Genomic DNA, 21,069 nt, shown 5'->3' with positions numbered 1-21,069 from the left:
GGAGGGGAAGGAAGAGAGGAAGGAGGGCCGGGGCTTACCTTCAACTTCGGTGAGGTTTCCGGCGAGAAATTGCGGCGAGCACAGGTCGAGGGGCCGCGGCTTCAAACGGGAAAATCGGAAAAAAACTCCGACGATCGTCGGTGACCGAAGGATCTACACTTAGAGGAGAAGAGGGGGTTCTTATAGAGCTCGTCCTAGGGTCTTTTAATGGCCCTAGGACTCCGATTTTTGATCGGAGATGGGGAAGAGGAAGACTCCAATCGGGAGTCTTCCTCCCTGCTCTGTTTTTTTTTTTTTTCCTGGTGGGCTTTGTGGGCTGGTTTTGGACCCAATTGGGCCGGATTATCACATTGCAGTACTAGCTTGTCTGTATAGAGCTATGTGTCGGAGTTCTGCGGCAAACCAGTCAGAGATTGGAGGTTATCTTATATTATTACAGGTATGTGATATACAAATTTTAATTTTTTACATTATATTATAGCTCTGATTGGGCATATCATATATAATTTTTTTTTGAATTGGCATATTTGGATATAGGAGAGGATGCCGACTATCAGTATATTACGGAGACAATTGCTTGAGATACCACCAGAGCAGCACGACCTCGATGTTCCATTCAGATTAGACACACTTTGGAGATATAGGTATACAAATATTAATTCCATTACTTGCAACTTACTACTGTTTTTAATCCGATAAAATTCAATTAATGTGAACATACTGTCGAGCAGATGGAATGTTGCATTCGATATTCATCATGTGCCAACAAAGATGGCACGAGTTTATAGATGTCAATTGAATATACTGACTGATACACGTAAGTGGATAATTTTAATTTATGTATAAATATCATTTTATATTATTCATAGTCTATTAAAAAAATGAGCTTACTAATCTGACTTTATTTTTAACTCTATCAGTTTTTATGGGAGTTACACACAGATCAGATATTGTTCATATTACCACAGATTTGCACGGATGGACATAATATATGGACTGCTAGGGTGTTGCTTATTTATTTTGATGTGGTGGAGTGGTATCTTTCAGATCGTGTGCTACGACAGTTTGGTCGGATTCAGAGCATCCCAGAGCAGTTTGATATCAGCCAGTGACTTCATCGTATTGATCGACGAGGGAGAGTTCATATTGATTGGCGTATCAGACATGCATAGTATATCACCATTTGGAATGCACGACGAGATCATATAGTTTATGGTGATCATATATTGGGAGGTCATCCATATACCAAGGACTACATGATTTGATTTCTTAGCATTACAGTATCGGTTATCGGACAACTTCGGTATGCAGTTTCAGGATATGAGGGTGAGAGTTCTACTGTGCGCATGTTGGTAAGGCCTTGAAAATTATGTCTTATGTCAATTTTATATTCAATTTCAATTCATTAAGTCTTCATTTTACTTCTCATCGTTAATACAAAATATTTTATATAACTACATTATATCTTTATTTTATGATCTATAATATATTGCTATTTTTTTTGTTATGTAGACCGATCATTTGTCGGACACTCATCGTGCTCTATCTATGATTGATGAGGACGAGCAGATCCGGATACTGCGGGAGATGGAGGGATCATGTTTAAGGACATTGACGGCGATTGAAGCATCTTATACGTTAGATATGAGATATATACCATTACCACATATTTCAGATATGTCAACACCATGTATTCCGCAGATATCATCGCCACATGCTGCACATATGCCACCATATTTTGATCCACAGATGTCAAGGCCTTCATCTTCCTATATGCCCCAGATGACAGCATCGGATTCGAATTAGCATCATGACTCTTCATCTGAGTGGTCTGATCTTTTTATTACAGGCCTATTATTGGATCCATATGAGGAGATTGAGGGGGTCACTCAGCTCGTAGATGCTCTGGTAGCACCTATTATTCCTGAGATGCATGCTCAGGAGACGTCCACTGATATAGGAGAGGGGTCATCACAGGTGACACAGGAGTAGGAGCGACTGTTGAGGACTTTCGTGAGAAGGTCCAAGCGGCCACAGACACCACGACGTCCTTTTGAGACTTAATATTTTTTGGATTTACAATATTGTGAGATTTTTTTTGTCAACTGTATATTTTTGTTCTATCTTATATAATTAATTATTATTTCTATCGGAGTTTTAGATATTTTGCTTGTTTAATTCAAGTGTTAGGATGCTATATGGTTTGTCATGATCTTTAGATGTGTCTCGAAAAAAAATTGAGAAAGAAAATATTACGTTAAAAGAGCTATCTAAATTAGTTTAAAAAATAATATCATACACAAAAAAATATAAATAATAATAAAAAAATATATCACACATCCAAAAAAATTGATTTAAAAATATAAATAAAATATATCACATATCGAAGGTTAAAGTGAAGAAAAAAATTATCTTAAAAATATCATTTGGATATATGCCATCACTTTTTGATCTACAGATGCTAGGGCCTTCATCTTCCTATATGCCCTAGATGACAGCACCGGATCTGAGTTGACATCATGACTCTTCATCTGAATGGTCTGATCTTTTCGTTATAGGTCCATTATTGGATCCAGATGAGGGGGTTGAGGAGATTACTCAGCTCGTAGATGCTCCAACGGCACCTATTATTCTTGATATGGATGCTCAGAAGACGTCCACTGATATAAGAGAGGGGCCATCACAAGTGACACAAGCGCAGGAGCGACCGTTGAGGATCTTCATGAGAAGGTCCAAGCGGCCACGAGCACCACGACGCCTTTGTGAGACTTAGTATTTTTTGAATTTGTAGTACTGTTGGATTTTTTTATAAATTATATATTTTTGTTCTATCTTATATTATTAATTATTATTTTTATTAAAGTTTTAGATATTTTGCTTGCTTAATTTCAAGTGTTAGGATGCTATATGATTTGTCATGATTTTCAGATGTATCTCGAAAAAAAATTGGAGAAGAAAATATCACGTTCAAAGAACTATCTAAATTAGTTTAAAATATAATATCACGCACAAAAAAGTATAAATAATAATGAAAAAATATATCGCATCTAAAAAAATTTGTTTAAAAAATATAAATAAAATATATCACAGGCTAAAGTATTGAAAAAAAATTAGAAATACCTTGTTGAATGGTATTTTTTAAAACGCCATGTTGAATAGTATTTTTAAAAACGCCATGTGGCATGACGCTTTCAAAAACGTCATTCTGAATGGTGCTTTTGAAAACGCTGAATGATGCAACATGGTATTTTTAGAAACATCACATGGCATGACACTTTTGAAAGCACCATTCACAATGGCGTTTTTTTTTTTTGTAGCTGGGTTCTACGTAGATGGGAGTTATATTGATTTGGATCAAAAAAATACCATTTCAAATGATGTTTTCTAAAAAAAATATCATTCCAAATAGTATTTTATAATTTTTATATTATTTCTATAAATAAATTGAAATCTATATTAAATTAATAAAAAAAATTAAATTATATCAATACGGTAAAAAAAACTCCATTATCTTAACCATACAACATTTTCCTCTTCCTTCTCTGCGGACATGAGAAGCCAATCAAGGAAACCAAGTCTTTAGGCAATTCAACTCAGTCGATCCGCTATGCATAAAGAAGATTGATAGAGAAGATGGATTGGGCGTGTGTAAACAATCATAATGGACAATCAACAACTAGACTAGCTAATTACCCTTACTGTTTTATAGCTGGCAAGTAGCAAAGGAAGATAAATTCAGTTGTTGGTATTTGGGCACCAGATTAATCTCATGTAAACATAAAGATTTTCTGCTAGTGTTAAGTTGGAAATTCGCATTTGAATTTCCAATATATTCTTCTTAAATTATTAAAAAACTTAAATTATTCTTGAATTTTCTTGGTTGAAAGATTCTCAAATTTTTCTCAATAAACAAATTGACATGATTTATCCCTGAATCTTATGATTATTAATACTCACGAGTTACAAACCAGTGATGCATTGTTGCTAGCCTTGGAGTCTTTTCTGTTGGTTGTCATAATGTCATTCTCACCCCCTCTCTCATGCCTATTTTCACATAAATAAATATATGAATATATAAATAGTCTCGCATGTCTTTTTTGTTAACCTTTCTTTAAGATATTCAATCATCCAAATCCCTTTTTCATTTAACATTTTTTTAAAATTTTGAATGTTCGCCGCTCGCCACATGGTTCCAAGATGCCAAATCTAAGTACATGTTTTTAGCTAAAAATTCCATGAAATTCGGATCAAAGTCTGGTTGTACAACAAGACTACCTGCTTCTAATTGAAACAATTTGGAAGTTGAACTCCAGGCAGTCTTGAATCCAAACTGTTTGAGTTCAAGCTTTTTTTATTGATTTTTTCTTTTCTTTTTTTGCTTATTGATTTTTAGTAAAGACAGTATGGCTTCATCTGCGAGAGTAACAGATGCAGAAAATCCAGAAAATGTGATGATACATGTACAAATAATGAGTTGATAAAAAACCTTTACATTCTCATGAGCCTAAGTTCACCAACATTAAATCAATGAAATGATTACATTAAGTTGTCAGGAAAACAACAGGTGGGACCCACTGGAATTACCTTCTTCATGTTAGAAGGGCAATGGGTGATGAATGGCCAATTCCAAGATCCTAAGATCATCTCCCCGCCCCCACAAATATACAACTCCTAGGCTTTGAAGCCCACAAATCAAAATGCCTCTGAATCTGGACAGCTCTAGTTCTTCCTCCTCTCTATAACAATGTACCAAAGCCGATTGTTAGTCACGGAGCAAAATGATCTTCAAAAGAGTCCATTTTTTGGCCAAAGAATTCAAACTACCTTGTAGACAGTAATTTGAATATTTTGCTAACCAGCGGGAAACCTCAGATTAACATTTGTAGCAATTTGTTATCCCTGTTGATGAAGTTGGTATTCAGTAACTATGTGAAATCAGTTCAGTTTTGATCAGCTCATCAAAATATAAAATAAAAACAGGTAGTGTAACATACCGATGCAACAGGCATAAGAAGAACCCATGAGATACAATACAAGAAGAAGGAAATGACTGCTCCTGCAATAAAATTATGCAGGAGGCGATTGTTGTCTTTAGTGGGAATAAAAGCTGCCTTGAGCAAATTTGTCCGATCAAAGATTCGGTAGGATATCTGTGACATGCACGTCATAATCTATTAGTTATAGTTACTTAACAAATTCTCGTCAATTCAAGCAAATTAACTTACAAAGAGATAGATTGCAGTAGTAAGAAGGAAATTGAGCAATGGATAATCTGGAATGAAACAAAGAAGCCATTTGGGCTGACCATTAGGCGTGCTTGACCTGCATACCAATCCAAGACAAATATTAGAATTGATTAGGCCTGGCAAAACCATAAAATCAAGAAAGCTTTTCCTAAGTTCTAATTTTCGCAGAGGGGGCATTGAATTCAATTTTCATTTTTCTTGGTGAAATATGAAACGTTTAATATTCCAAAAAATCAAGAAAGTTTTTTCTGGGTTTACTTTTTTGCCAAAACAAACAGATGGAAAGCCAGATTCAAGGAAAAAAAAAAGAACTCTAAGCTCTTTTTCTTGCAATCGAACAAACTCTTATAACAATATCCAAAATTAAGAAATACAAAGCATAAGAATTATTAAATGAAAACCCTAAAACAACATTTTCTATCATTCTGAAAGTACCCTTGGTGAAAAATAGGTCACTGTCATGGCTACTTTAGCATGAACATGAAAAGTATCACCATATTACTTTGCCCAGCTACCTATTAATGGACAACTAGACTTATTTTTAATTTACGCAACATAGTCACCTGTAACCATTTAATGTGGCTGTGAGATCTTCCAATCTTATCCATAAACACTCTAAAAACCACTAAAACTGAAAAATAAAACAAAGTACAGAAAAACTGAAAGCTAATACTAAGTATATGAGAAATCTCAATGATCCAGAGCCCTCTGATGCATCCACAGTCCAAAGTCCAAACAAACTATGTTATGCAGATAAAGAGAAAATGAATATATTTCCATACAGATCAGAGAGGCTGGAGGTGAGCATGTCATCTGAACTGGCATCAGAGCTGCATAATGGTGGGAATTAAGTAAACCAAAAAGGACCTCAAGAAAGGGACTCCACTGACAGACATTGCATCCTTACCGAATGACTTTTTTCCAATGTATAACATTGGATCCTCTTTGAGTAGGCTTTCTTTTCAAGACCCATTTATGAATATCTACAGATCAACCAATAATTTATGACAGTTGCAAGGCCCACCATAGTGTACATGATAAAGTTAATCTGCTTATAAAATGACCTTGCGAACTGAGAATTATAAGGTAGACATGGCAAAATGAGGAAGCAATCGAGTGAGTATTAGTTTTAGTAAACTATTGAAAATTGTGCAATCAGACAGATCATGTGGGAAAATAGACTGAAATTCTTCTAACATGTGGCAGAAAATAAAGGCCACCAGAGGTAAGAAAATTGATTCGAGTGGATTGTTCAGAAAAGAGGGAAGGGAATATTGACAGATTTCATGCAAGTGATCTTGATTTCAGTTGAACATGCCAAGATAATAATGATAGGCTTGGCTCAGCCCAAATCACAACATCAACTGCCGAGGGTGCAAGCTTACTCTATACAATGTAATATAGTAGAGGCTTTTTGTTACCAAGTCATGCAGGATCTTGATCTTTTCCTAATTCCAACAAGACTTTGTAGCATTATAAAGTTCATTATGTATACCAATCCACAAGAACACCAATGTCTTATCTATAGAACCACAAAGCGTGGACCACATCCATGCAACCTTAATTATCAAGGTTACTTGGACACATGACATGGGTTTCAAGTGACCACACTGTCCAGAAGAACTGGACATAGGAATCTTCTAAAAACATGGGGACACATTTATATATTATATATGTATGCGTAAATATATATCGATGTATGCATATAATGAATAATGTGCTAGATCTATGCTACTTATGCTCATAAAAAATGATAACATGGTTTTTTATGATTATGTTAAAATTAAAACGTACCATATAAAATTTGCCCAAAGTAGACACATAATATGATGGCATCGCAATTTGATGGTATGAAAGTGTATAATAAGTGAATATCCCAAGTGTCTAATGCATCAAAACCCAAAACTTATAGTCCAGGTAATGCTGAAACATAACCAAATTTATTCAGCAGGTAACAATACTTTCTGAGGCCCTTTGGGGTGGTTTTATGTACAGAAAGAAAACAAGGATAAAAATCAACGAAATAACAACCTACAATCAAAAATCAAGATACATATGCATGTTAATTACCATATAATGTATAATTTAAGACAGCATGACATAGTATTACATGTTAGTGACACACTGGCCAATAAATAAATAAATAGACGGTGCGTGATGTTGAAACACAACACATATATCCAACTCCAGATATATGCACTCCAAAACCAAGAAAAAGCTCATTCCCTCCCTCACTGGGTATGGAGTGAAGAAACAAAAAGGCTTTCGAAGCCTTTTGGCTCAATGTTGGTTTGTACCAGTCCATTCTGTCCGCACTGAACCAGAAAGTTTCGATAGACCTGCATGAACTGACAACTAGAACACCTCGGCACACACCCATGTCTCCTGCTGGCCCAGGTCTCCCAGGGTGCATGCCAGCAGACATACCAGCATGCCAATTCACAGTGCAAATATTCCACGTCAAAATGAATATCCTTTTTTTGAGAAATATGGTTGGTTCTCCACCACAGGGTTCAAACCCTGAACCCAATGTAACTCCTTTTTAAGAGAAAGATGGTGACAAACTGAACTCTAGCTGGTTAACCATGTCAAAATGAGATCCATATGCAAAATATCAATTTTCATAGACCATAGCCTTGTTCCTTAAGCTAGTCCGAATGATAGAAATTGGGCTAGTTGGTTAAGCTTTGGTATGAAACTATCAATTGTTTTAGGTAAAGTACTTTGAGAAGATATTCAAAAGCAGCTGTAGGAAATCCAGCAAAACATGAAACTATCCATACCTTAGCCAGATATGGATCTGAGAGATGTAGGTTTCCAGTGTAATCTTGCCAAGCCACCTTACAGAGAGAAAATAATGAAGGAGTGATTAAGAACAATATTAACCAACGAAAAAACATCTGAAGCTTACAATATAGAGAGAAGGTATCACAAAGGTTATAGATGCAACTTACACAAAGAGAGTCAAAGAAGAACTTCGTAATTGCTGAGTGAAGTTCCGCAAACAAATGTAAACGCTGGAGTGAATTGAGATCAGATTTATTATTTAGTAGGTTGGGCATATGAATTCAATAATTAAGTTAATACAACTTGGAGTAAAATTTCAAATACGCACGTGATTGGAATCCATGATGTGTATGGATGGAACTTATTATACGTAATTTTGTCTAGCTTATAGATATATTCGTACCACACATAACCAACCTACAAAGCATAAAATAAATGTTATTGCATACTGTGGTATTCACTGGAAGAGCTCACTTTGCTTTTAATAGAAAAAATCACAACTCACCACCAAGCAAACAGTAACTATGCTTGTTTTAACTGACAACCTCACTTTAGTTTCAGATTCCTCGAGTCTCTCCATCCATCTTTCAACCTATTATGGTAAAAGGCTGAAAAAATAAGCAACCTTGAGAAAAGCAGACAACTCAAATACACGGCATTCAAGATTATACATGCACAGGCTTCATGATAATGCAAATACTAATATCAAAAAAGCTACATGCTAGAATCCAAACAGGAAATCTTCATTTCATCAGCCATGTCACCAGCACGAAAGCAACTTACAGTGGGATGATAGTATGCATATATCATTCCAATAATCCAAATATAGCGATCAAGGCCAGATCTAAAGTGCCACTCATGCAGGAGAGATAAGTTAGCTTTAGAAGGATTCGCATCTTTGTACCCTGCATCCCACAAACTCAGCACATTTGTGAATGACCCTTGAGATGAATGACAAAAAAAAGTTGATGGGGAATGGCATTCACATTTACTGACCTAATAGAAAAGTAAAAGGGCTCCATACAAGATCAAAAACTCCAGGAACTTCCCAAATTAAGATCACCACCAAAAAACAACCAGCAATTTTCACAGCCATTACTGATGCAATCTCATTATACTCGTTAAAAATTCCAAGAGCACTATACACCATAAGGGTGAAAAGAGTGTGCATTGGACATATATAATACAGCATGTAGTCATTGTTCAGGACAATGCAACAGAAAGCCACAAACAAATTTAGCCGCCACATCATCTGCATTTGAATAGATGAGTGTTGTATTTTAATATTAATAAGAGATAATAAGATACATAAAAAGGAACATACAAACTTTAATAAGGGAAACGGTAATCAACCAAGCTTTAATAAGGGTATTCATCGAAGGCACCTGGGCAAACCGAGCAAGGCTAAAATCCTTCCGTATATAATAATAAGAGAAGTTCCCGAATCCAGTCAACCACACATAAGCAGCAATGAATACACGTATTGCATTGTATATCTCAGTGGCGGCGAAGTAGTGATACATCAAAAATAAGACCTGGGGAGAGGATACTTAAGAGTGAATACTTAGTAATTCTTTTCATAGCAAGGAAAATTTATAATTATAATGCCATAAGGCAGTCAGCTTTTATGGTGCAGAACATCATAACCACAACTGAAATGTCAACATGGTCCTGCAGTCTCATGAAATCATTGACAAAAATAGACAATAAAAGCAGTGGCCGGTAAAATAATTGCTTCAGATAAAGAGAGGATGAGACATAAAAATAAATATATGTTTTGCATATATACAAATATGACAAACATTGAATTTTTGTCTGGTGCGGAAATATATTCAATAATTTTAACTAATTAGCAATCGTTAACAAAGAAAAAGGCCATAGTTCGCATTTAAATGTTCAAAAAAAACTCAAAATACATTGAAAGTTTAAAAACAAAATAGGGTCAAAAAAATCCACCCAAGTGCATCATCACAGTGTACTTTACCATTCGGGCATCATTCAAACCCATAGATCATAGACCATATAATGATGTCAAACTGATGCATTTCTAGAAATAATCATCCATAATGCCCATTATTAGATGTCAGCATTTTATAGGAAGAGGATCCCCCCATGAGCCCCCCCACCCCAACCGACACAGAGAGAAAACCCGCATCCACCCATCTGCTGATGCACACACAAAAGATGGGGGCGTTGGGTGGAGGATAAGTAGACTGGAGTCAAGCTGGGTTAAAAGAGAAGATGAGTGCAGACAAATAGAAGGATGAAGATAGAAGTGGAAAAAAGAAATACCAAAGAAAGAAATATACTTGCATGTGGCTTTGCCACCATTGTCAACCAGTAGGTCTCTTCCTCATGGGTCATGAATCTAGGTTTTGACCTGCATAACATGATAGACCGATAATCTACTAACCGTCAAAAGTATCCATGACATATCTTGAAAGTGCAGTCCGTATGCTCACGACAATCACTACCAATCAAAAAAGAATAAATAAAGGGACACTGAGGAAAACATCCCACACATATCAGATCATTAGATGATTATCAATGCTCAGTAAGTACTGCAGAAAGCAATAGCTGCTTTAGGGTATATGTGCTTTAGTGCTTAGGTATCATAAGTTATCTTTTTAAGGTCATGTCTTCTGTACCACACTTATTGAAAGGGCTTTCTCCAAACATATGTGCTGCCATGTGCGCATCTTGCTATGCTCTTTTTCCAAAAATGGCATTAGCATTCCATATTTGTATGTTATCCTTCGTACTTAAAAAGAAGGCAGGCCTCTGCGGCTGTGCCATGAAAAGGTTGCTCCATGGTGAACTGGGTGTCATTGGTTCAAAACATAGAATCAACCTCTCCACATGCATGGGTAAGGCTGAGTGCACTTGACCCTATCTAGACACCGCAGTGGTGGGAGCCTCATACATTGGGATGCCCTACTACCCTTCATACTTAAAAATATCCCCGGGGGCTGACCATCCAATCGTGGAGTTGAATAATAACTTAGCTATTTTCTGCTCTATTTTAGTGCTGCTAAAAGAAGAGCACTTCATGAAAATTTTGCATGGACAGCCTGCAAACATGACATCCTCTCTTTAATCTATAGAGTATTATGTTCCTTTGCAGCATATCTTTATAAGCATCCTAGACAGCATCATACAAGAACAACAAAGCCTAAGTATACTCTCATTGTTGGATAACCATTTTACAAAGGAGAATTTACAGTTTATCTTATTGTGCTCCAACATTTGGATTTCAATCCCTTTTCCTCTCATGTTGCCATTTTTTAATATTAAATGCTGTTGTAACAATTATTTTTCATACCTGCTGGATGAATATTTCAATTGAAGCAATCCTTGAACAAGTGATTGTGTTAAAGAAATCAAGGAAATCATCAGCATGCAATCTCCCATCACCATCAAGTCCTGCAACCTAGGCTTTAGCATTATTTTCTTGAATACTAATGAAACTAGGCTTCCTTACAAATGTCTCTGTTCTAAAGGTTGGAGTATATGTAACTCTCTTGAGGCCTGCCATGCTTTTAGAGAAAGACAGGTGTCAAATCATGCATAAGTTGCCATCTGCCACACTCCAAGATTTCTTTTTGTGCTTGATTCACTTAGGCAAGCACATTCATCTGCTTTACATGGCCCCTTTCCAATCATACAACAACCTTCATGCCAAAGTTTGTGTCACAACAGAACCACATTAGATTGAAAATCAAATTGCAAAAGAGAAAAAGAGAGTAAAGAGAAAAAATTTTAACAATCACATCATAGGTTTTCCCTGACCTCTCCAATGTGTTTGTCTTTGCTCTTTTCCTCCACAAATCTGAAGGCTCTTGGGCACATAGTGTCCTTAATAGTCACCACACTTTAATCACAGTTTATAAAATTAAAAGTTGTAAGCCACACATGTTCACTAAATTGTCATCATTTGCATCTCCAAGATCTCCTCTTGTGATTTCTTAATCTTAATAGGTACATTCATCCTAATTCCATGACTTTTGAATCACAATGTTACCCTTACACCAAGTCTACATTGACAGAAAACAACATGAAAAGTCAAAGGTCACTAAAGAAACTACTTGAAAATGGCCAAACAATTAGTATTGTTAGCCCATTCTTTACCCCAAGAGTATATTAGTTTTGATAATCACCACTAAGGTTTGCCAAAGTGTCCCATACTGCTTGGTTTGAGGTATACCGGATCAAATCGGCCCCAAACAAGAATAGTTAGAGCTATCAAAATGGAACAGAGAGAGAATACCAACCTGGTTCGACTAGGCTAAATCAACCCCCTATTCTTATCAACAATCCTATCCTCCTCTACTATCTTAATTTCATCCTATCCCAAGTCCCAACCCTTCTCTTTCTCCTCTCTCTCTCCTATCATTGATGATCCCCGACTCAACACCACCCATTAGCTTAGGTGTGATGCACACGACTATTGCAGCCTCAACATCAACAATGCTGAGCTCACATTCACCATCACATTGCCTTCAATGATCTTGATCTCCACAGGCTCCACCACGTCCACCACCATGATCTTCTTCACTAGCCACCAATAGGATGTCGGAACCCCTGTCCCTCCCTCCATCCTTCCCCCTCTCTCTAGATTCTAGGATGAAACCCTAGATTGCTTAAACCAATATTGTTGTGTACCATGAGTCAGCATGGTATGGTGTCATATCATACCAACTCGATCCTATGACCTGGGACTTAACTGGTATAGGTCATAGCACCGATTCGGCCAACCTTGATTACCACCTCTACAAAAGTATTATTTACCAAATCTCATACCATTATTCTATCAAATGGTACGGTACCAATATAGTATCGATACTGACTGTACATAATAGAACCGACAGCTTAAAAAAAATGAAAAACTACATACACTGCTACTGTCGGGATGATAGCCATCAAGTGCACATCGATATGACCTAGTATAGCCGCTACACATCTGTACACAGTGTTTCATAATGATACAGTGTTGCAACATCTTGACACCTATACCAATATTAGTTTCATGTTAGAATGGTACAATACTGATCATACCAATCCATTCCAACAATTTTTGAATCCATGATCTATCCTCTCTTTCAGATTTCCATGATCACTCACATGGAAAAAAAAAAGAAAGAGAAGATGTCAGCTCTTTTTAATTGCAAATCACTAGTCCCCTTCAACAAATAAACATCATTCCGGACCAAAAAAATATAGCATACACATTATTGTAGAGATAAAGGGAATCGCTACAAATTTGAAGAGTGAAAGTATCAGTTTAGCTAACGGACCATTAAACATGTGCAACTGATTAAAAGGGCAGAAATACCCAAATCAACTTTTATATATAGTGTTGCTAGGAGCTTTTCATTCATCATTAAAATTGGTATGATAAAAACATCTAATAAAGAGTATAAATATAAAAGAGCACGATATAATGTAATCATTCATCAATCAAAATGTCCATTAGAGGATTTATAGCACTAAGGTCAAGATCAATTAGTTACAATTGAAAAATGAGCACAAGAAAATGGGGGTAATGACAAGTCACCAACCTGCATCCATCCTCTCCATTCCTCAGTTTGATGCCGATTTAAGTACAGTATAGATTTCCCTGAGAATGCAGACTTCTCCTGATGCTTCTTAAGAGAAGTCATGGCTGAAGCTATGATAAGAAGAATGTAAAGAAAAAGAAACAGGTCGCGGCTGTAATTCTGGCAAAGTGAAGTCATAGATCAGACAAGATAAATTAGATGAGAGGTCAATGGTCTAAAACATATGACAGAATGAAGCAGCTTTGGATTCATAATTCAATTTGCAGCACATATATTTATGGAAACAATATAGATTTGAGAATGTTCACACTTGTTAACAAAATTCCTAGCAAGAGAAAATAGGAAAACAATAGAATTGGCCACAGTGTACAGATATATAGACAGTTGTCTAGAAAAGCTAAAAATAATCACATCATAATTAAGTTGCTCTGGGTGTAGAAGTATTGTTATATGCACCCAAATTTTGCATCTTTTTTACTCTTCTTTCGAGTAGGCCTTTTAGAAATGGGAGCCAATGCAGGTGTCGCTTTAGTTGACTCTCATTTATTTGAATGTGTAAAAAATGGCCAAAAATTCCAATATGAAGGGTCACATTTCATATAAAAATACGAGGCATCAACATGATTGGGCGAGTGCAAGATCAGTGAACCATCATAATGTTAAGCCATTGGCAGAAGTTAAAAGTTGGATTATATAGTGAGGAAAAAAATGCAAGTTTGAAGGGGAACTAAAGACATGTTTCCTCATACTGAACAGCTATTATTAAACCCTTGTTTTCTTATAACTTGTCTGGAATAACTCTGGGCTGCTATGACAAGTATATTGGTGTCAAATGAATTTCTGATGTTGAATGGACATTAGCAACAGAGGATAGAGGTACCTAGTGTCAGGAATCATGCATCAATAGCCTTTAAATTTCTAGTTTTATTTCTTACATGTGTAAAATGGTTTGTGTGAAATAAACCATCATGAATGTACAAAAAAGCTGCATCACCAATTTATCCAGTCTAGAATAAAAACAAGTCAACATCTAATTTTAAGACCTTCTTCGATTCTGAGAACACATTTGTGCGGTCACAGATGTAGAAGTAAACCAGAGTCGCCCCAAATTCTGACCTGCACAATGGTTATGAATTAATTCAGGAACAAAAAAATAATAAGCTGTTGAGCACTGGCTCAGAAGGTATGCTGAAGAATCTTACATCGCCCTTAGTATTGCTCTATTTTCAAGCAAGAAAGACTTGTCCATTTTTATAAACCTGCAATACATAAATAAATAATACATCTCAACAGTTTATGAGTCATATACATTAATAACTAAGATTTTCTTCTATCTTGTATTGTCAACAACCTGAATAAATTTGCCTGCACAGACGCGTTCTGAAATTTTGCAGATGACGATTTCGATAGCCCTCCTTCAAGCAAAGCAGCTCGATCATCTTCCTTAATTGTTTCATTTCCCAATTCAACCAAATTTACATCCGAATGACTGCAAAACAGAATATAAAGCTTTGCTTAGAGTAGGGCTAGAATTTGGGGGTGGAGCCATGTTAATAGGTTTCGGCTGACTCTAACGGATGTTTCCAATGTAACATGAAACCAATCATTTTCTCGACTGTGGTCCTGTCTATTTGTGAATAGATATCTTATGTCTTGAGAGATTTAATGCAGCCTGATCCATCTGATTTGCATGACAGACTGCTTGAGTAAGGAATCGTCCTTACAAACTTGGATAGTCCATCACAATTGTGGCACCTTATTATAGCGGGAAAAGGATGCCAGTAATGGTTAATACATATATCTGGGGATTCAAGGTCTATTACTTGCTAACATAGGCATACCTCATGCCAAATCCAACATATAGATCAGACATCAATTATCATATGCCGGAAACTATCAAAGGAAAAAAAGAAAGAAATTACCAAAGCAGAACTAAAATGATCATTAGAGGGCAGGCCTTGGTGCAATGGTAAGATTGCTCCACTGAGATTGCGGTGTCATAGGATTGAAACACTGAAATAGCCTCCACACACATGGAGGTAAGGCTGCATATACTAGAGGAGCCTCATGCACTAGGATGCCCTTTTCAACTAAAATGATCATTACATACATATATACATACACACACATGCATATATACATATATGCATATACATATGCCTATATGTATGCATATACATATACATATATGTATATAGATACATATATACATATATGTATAGATACATATACATATATATATAGATACATATACATATATGTATATGTATAGATACATATACATATACATACATATATACATATGCATATACATACATATACACATATACATACATATATACATATACATATATATATATATATATACATACATATATACATATATGTATATATGTATACATATATGTATATATATGTATATATCTGTATATATGTATACATATGTATACATATGTGTATATATAGATATATATATATACATACAATATATACATATACATATATACACACATACATATATGCATACATATATGTATATATGTATACATATATGTATATCTATGTATATGTTTGTGTGTGTGTGTGTCCGATTCTGCTTGCAAATTAGAGTGGATGATCTAATTGCTATTATTATCCCACTAGAAAGGTCGACATCAGAAATTCTGAATCTCCAAAATCACAGATAGGAGACCATTTCTATTCTGCATGTTGATTATAATTGTCTGTCCTGCCTACTCAAATGAATACAATAAGATTCAAAATGATAAAGCTGTATGATTTGTTCTTGGTATTGTAATAAATAACTTACACTTTAGTAGGAGAGGAATATTTTCTGTATTCCAATATTTCTGAGTATACCCATGCTACGAACACAGGAAAAAAACCAAGCAAAAATGAAATCTGCAGAAAAAAAAAATAAAAGAAAGGTCAGTGGTAGTTGAAAATCATCTAGAAAGAGACATAAGATATACATGAATAAATTAAGGTAGCCACCATACTTGCACTTCAAAGTGAAATTTGATACATTCCAATGGATGATTAGAAAAGCCAAGGTGAATATAGTCAATGCACAAATGAAAGGTTCACCTATTATTCCTATAAACTGGAGTCAGATAAAGAACTATAACTTTTTCAGAAAAGAAGTAGAAAAAGGAAGTTACAAGACACCATAGGATTCCACAAAACCAAAAGAAAAACCTGAGGCACAGAGAACAGAAAACATTAACCCTCCCTAGACCCCCGCAGGCAAGGGATTCATGATCTAGTTCTATAACAATGTCCATGCACCTACTTCAAGATACAGACTACCCTTCAGGATGGTGTTCCAACATCCACCAAAAAAATCGTAAAAATCATTTTTTTTGAATTCCCTCACCCGGAAACCCTAAGAGGTGCACAAGGATCTAGGCTTGAGTTCATCTTGAAATAACAATAAAAGCTTTTGCCTGCACCTTGTTAGAAGTATTTTCCTAAAGTACTGGAAATCGCAAATAAAAGAACAACATTATGGTTTTAAAGCAAACCTACAGTGTCAAAAGGACCTCAGCATCCAAATGCACTTCCATCTAAGTTGACCAGAAGACTCCCAGCTTGTTAAGAGTGAAAGAAGAAAATATTAAAGTTGGCTGTCTATATCTGATCTCTTGCAAGTAATCACCAGCTCACAAATTTAAAACAATCTATTTATTTCCTCTAAACACTTCTATAAGGATAAAAATGTAACTTTGTCATCGAATCACTTTATTCTTCTTCCTTTTTTCCCAAAGGCCATACAACTGCACATTAGAACAACCCAAAGTTCCATTTCAAAGACTCCAAAGCTTGACTTACCATCAACTGCAAATACACCAACAATATTTCAAAGACCAAAGCTTGACTCACTATCAATTGCAAATACACTAACAATATTACTCCCAACACTGCAGATTAGGAGTGCAATCAAGCCGAGTCAAGTCGAGTAGTTGGAAGCTCGAGTTCAACTTAATTCAAAATACTCAGAATCGAAACTCAGCTCAAGATCGACCAAGCCTTAATATCCCAAGCTTGAGTTCAGCTCGATAAAAAATAGATAAAACTCGAGATCAGCTCGACTCGACTCAAATATCAACCGAGTCATACTCAAGCTCAAGTTCTGGCTTGAAATCAAGCCTTAGTCTACTAATTATGATAATATATATACACACACACACATATATATATTATAAATAAAAATAATATTATTAAAAATATACATAAATTCGAGTAGGCTCACGAGCTTTTGAGTTAAGTATTCTGCAATTTGAGTTCAACTCAAAAAACTATTCTCGATAATAACCACGTCGAGTCAAGCTTAAATAGCTCACGAGCGGCTCGACTCATTTACACCCCACTGTAGATGACCAAGCCACCTGACAATTAATAAGATGATTTGACATTTACCTTTCTAATAAGATACCGACCACCATCTTGTCAAAATAAAATTCTTCTTTATAAGTTGTCTTCCGAGAAAAAAATCACCCTGCACTTGGGCCTTCTGATGCCAAATAAAAGCACTGGAACAAGAATAAGACATCACACTTCCAAGCAACATTACCAAGTACTAAAACTCCAAGACTGTTGACATGTCCAAATTAATGTATGCATCTTTAAAGGTCTTCATGGATGAGATATTTGTCTTCCTCCAGCTTTGTAAGATTCGTTTAATATTTAAGTTTTCCAGGACTCTTTCAGAAGTCCCTAAACAACGCAAACCTCTCCTAGTTGACTAGGTGAGGACATCCTAATTCTTTTCACTCTCATTCTCCAAGGATCACTGTGAGGTTTTCCCAAATTTATTTACCACACTGAAAGGCACTGAAGACAAGAAATAATTTAAAAGGTACATGGTGGTTCGACTTTCAGCACGTCAAAGGTTTGGTAGGATGGAAAATAATCCGATATCACTCGTTGCCTCAAATATTTCTTGAATATTCCAGATGAAACAAAAACACGGACAGTGTCCATGCACCTGACCGTGGTGAAGGGTCCAAAAAAGGCCCGACTTGTCTGTGCCAATGGATTATGCAGGTGACCACACATTGTTCACCATGTCAAAAGTCAAACACGTTCAACACAAAAAACAACCATCAGATGACAGACACGATCGCCGAATCAAGAAGAGGAAAGGAATTCGATCCCGATCTTGCCTAAAATCGGTTGTTACCGACATTCAACACAAACAAACTAAGACTCAAAACCCGCCGCCAGAACTAGCTCATAGCAACCAAAACCAACTACAAATCCAGCACACGTTCCAAAACCAATCCGTAAAGAAGTGAAACTGATCAAAAGGAAAGAAAATAATAAATTGATCTCCTTTCTCATCAAACAATCGAACAATCAAGTAATCTTTCCGTAACAAATGATAGAACTGCATACCTGTCCCGGAGTCACAGGACCAGATACCACCATCTTCGTCTGCATTGAGCATCAAAAATCAAGAACGAACGGAATCAAAAACTAACAATCTTCCATGAAAACAAACAGCCAAAAAGGAGAAAGAAAAAAGTAATGAGACCAGATTACCTCCGAGGGAAGGGATCAGCAATCTTCTTCTTCTTCCTAGATCTCCGGCAGGATCAGAGACGAATCTACATCGACACCGGGAATCGAGTGGGTGGGGAGAAGGGAAATATAAACCCTAAAGAAAGCGCCGATCTGTAGTAAACCGAGGACCACCAGAATAAAAAATAGAGGTCGGGTGGGATGTCGGAAGAGGAGTCGCCCTTCCGCGGGGAATATAGAGGAGGGGAGCAGTTGAATGACTTCTGGTCTTTGTTAGGTCACCTGATTAATTGAAATAAAATATACTAATATAAAATAAAAGAAAAGGAGAGAAACAGAGCGCGCAGCGCGCATCAAAGATTCTATGCAAGATCGAATCTTGTGGATGAGATGGATTCGAGCGGCAACGGGCGAGCTTGATGTCCGCATATGAATTCTATGAGCAAGTTTTTTTATTTTTTTATTTTTTAATGTAAGTCAGTCTAGAAGCGAGCCCCAGTAGCCACCAAATATTGTGAGCAGGTGTAATTATAGAACTTATTTGAATAATCTCCAAAAGGGTGCAGATCAGTGGCCAATGGGATCCACGTGAATTGTTATAGACCCAACGGTTCACATAAAAACTTCTTTTTAAGAGATCCTAGCAGCATCGTTCTCCTCATAAAAAAGAATTTAATAACCCTTCTCATTCATCACGCTTCTCCTCTTCACTCCAGAGGATCCGCTCCTTCTCTCGCCGGTTTGGCCTCCCTCCCACCGCTATCATGCTGGCTTCCGTGTCCTAAAACTTGCTGAAAGATCTCCATACCACCATTAAAGAAACCGATCCCAATAGAGAAGTGAGAACCGTGGCTCCCGCCCTTTCTCTTCCATGACTCAACGACTCCGGCCACGGTGGATCTGACCGCCTTCCCCCTTCCCGACCCACCATAATGCCACCTCCACTAGCAGCGACGGGTCTAAACTCATCTATCCCATCTGGCAACGGCTGTCTCTTGCTTTTTCGGAGGACGAACAGTATAGCAGATTAGGTTATTTTTTTTATTACGAATGTTCCTGTCAAAATCTTATATCCGAGATTAGAGGCAATTTCGATGGCCGAACTAGGACTTTCCAACACTCAGGTCAAAGATAAAGAATAAAAAAAAAAAGAGAGAATAATTTTTGAGAACTTATCTTAAAAATCTTCCATCGCTCTATTTATAGAAAGAAAAATAGAGTCATACACGTCTAAGAGACTAACCAATTTTTAATTATTGTGAGTGTTGGTGTAAAAATCCGTTTGAGCCGGAGAAGCTGGAGTCGAGGGAGTCGCGGTCGCCGTCGGGATCTGCAAAAGAAGTCTAAACTGGAGGTGGGGTTGCTCCGACAAGACCCTCCGACGCTCAAGTCAGTTCTCTGCCTCAACAAGAAAGGAGTGCTCGAACGAAAATTTTAGCAGAGTTTCTAGGTAAAAACGAGGGCTTAGAGAATAACGTATCTGGGGTCCCCCTTTTATAGGTGGAGGGGGCAACAAACTGATAGCGACGTTTGTAACCGTCTGGCAGTGGGCTGTCCGGGGTCAGGAGAAGTTTGTTGCGAAGAGTAGTGGAGTGGAATCGTGGCTATCACCGGGACATGCCACGTGGAGCCTGTTGCGGGGAGTGGAGCGGCGTCCGTTGTCGCGACTTACCAAAGGATGGAGGATCCGTACGATATCCGTCGCAGAAAGTGGAGCAGAGTCGTGGCCGTTACTGCGGCCTGTCAGGGAGTGATGGAGCCGCGCGGAATCCATCACAGGAAGTGGAGCAGAGTCGTGGTCGTTACTGCAGCCTGCCAGAGAGTGATGGAACCGCACGGAATCCATCGCAGGAAGTGGAGCAGAGTCGTGGCCGTTACTGCGGCCTGCCAGGGGGTCCAAGCCTGTTGGCCGAAGTTCGGTCGGAGTCCGATTTCCGTAGAAGTCCGGACGGGGA

At 37.0% G+C, this 21,069-nt stretch overlaps 1 protein-coding gene across 2 annotated transcripts; it reads right to left on the bottom strand.

Moving 5' to 3' along the window:
* Positions 1-4,519: 4,519 nt before the first annotated feature.
* LOC105047196 (protein REDUCED WALL ACETYLATION 1) lies at positions 4,520-19,338 on the bottom strand. Of its 2 annotated transcripts, XR_832401.4 has the most exons (18): positions 19,136-19,276; positions 18,989-19,027; positions 16,401-16,492; positions 14,943-15,080; positions 14,794-14,850; positions 14,635-14,707; positions 13,592-13,750; positions 9,419-9,568; positions 9,030-9,285; positions 8,817-8,938; positions 8,539-8,625; positions 8,362-8,450; positions 8,201-8,263; positions 8,030-8,086; positions 5,226-5,322; positions 4,995-5,150; positions 4,825-4,899; positions 4,520-4,736 (listed from the first exon to the last, which is right to left on the bottom strand). XR_832401.4 is itself a non-coding variant. In XM_010926014.4 (17 exons), the coding sequence occupies exons 2-17, from the start codon at positions 19,019-19,021 to the stop codon at positions 4,894-4,896; spliced, it is 1,635 nt and encodes a 544-aa protein (XP_010924316.1). In that variant the 5' UTR covers positions 19,022-19,027; positions 19,136-19,338; the 3' UTR covers positions 4,631-4,893. The 2 variants fall into 2 exon arrangements, 1 of the variants encoding a protein (XP_010924316.1); XM_010926014.4 differs by having other exon boundaries at positions 4,631-4,899; positions 19,136-19,338.
* Positions 19,339-21,069: the final 1,731 nt, after the last annotated feature.

This window comes from Elaeis guineensis, chromosome 6 (assembly GCF_000442705.2).
Source record: "Elaeis guineensis isolate ETL-2024a chromosome 6, EG11, whole genome shotgun sequence".
Taxonomy (NCBI): domain Eukaryota; kingdom Viridiplantae; phylum Streptophyta; class Magnoliopsida; order Arecales; family Arecaceae; genus Elaeis; species Elaeis guineensis.
This window is presented reverse-complemented; position numbering and strand designations above follow the sequence as displayed.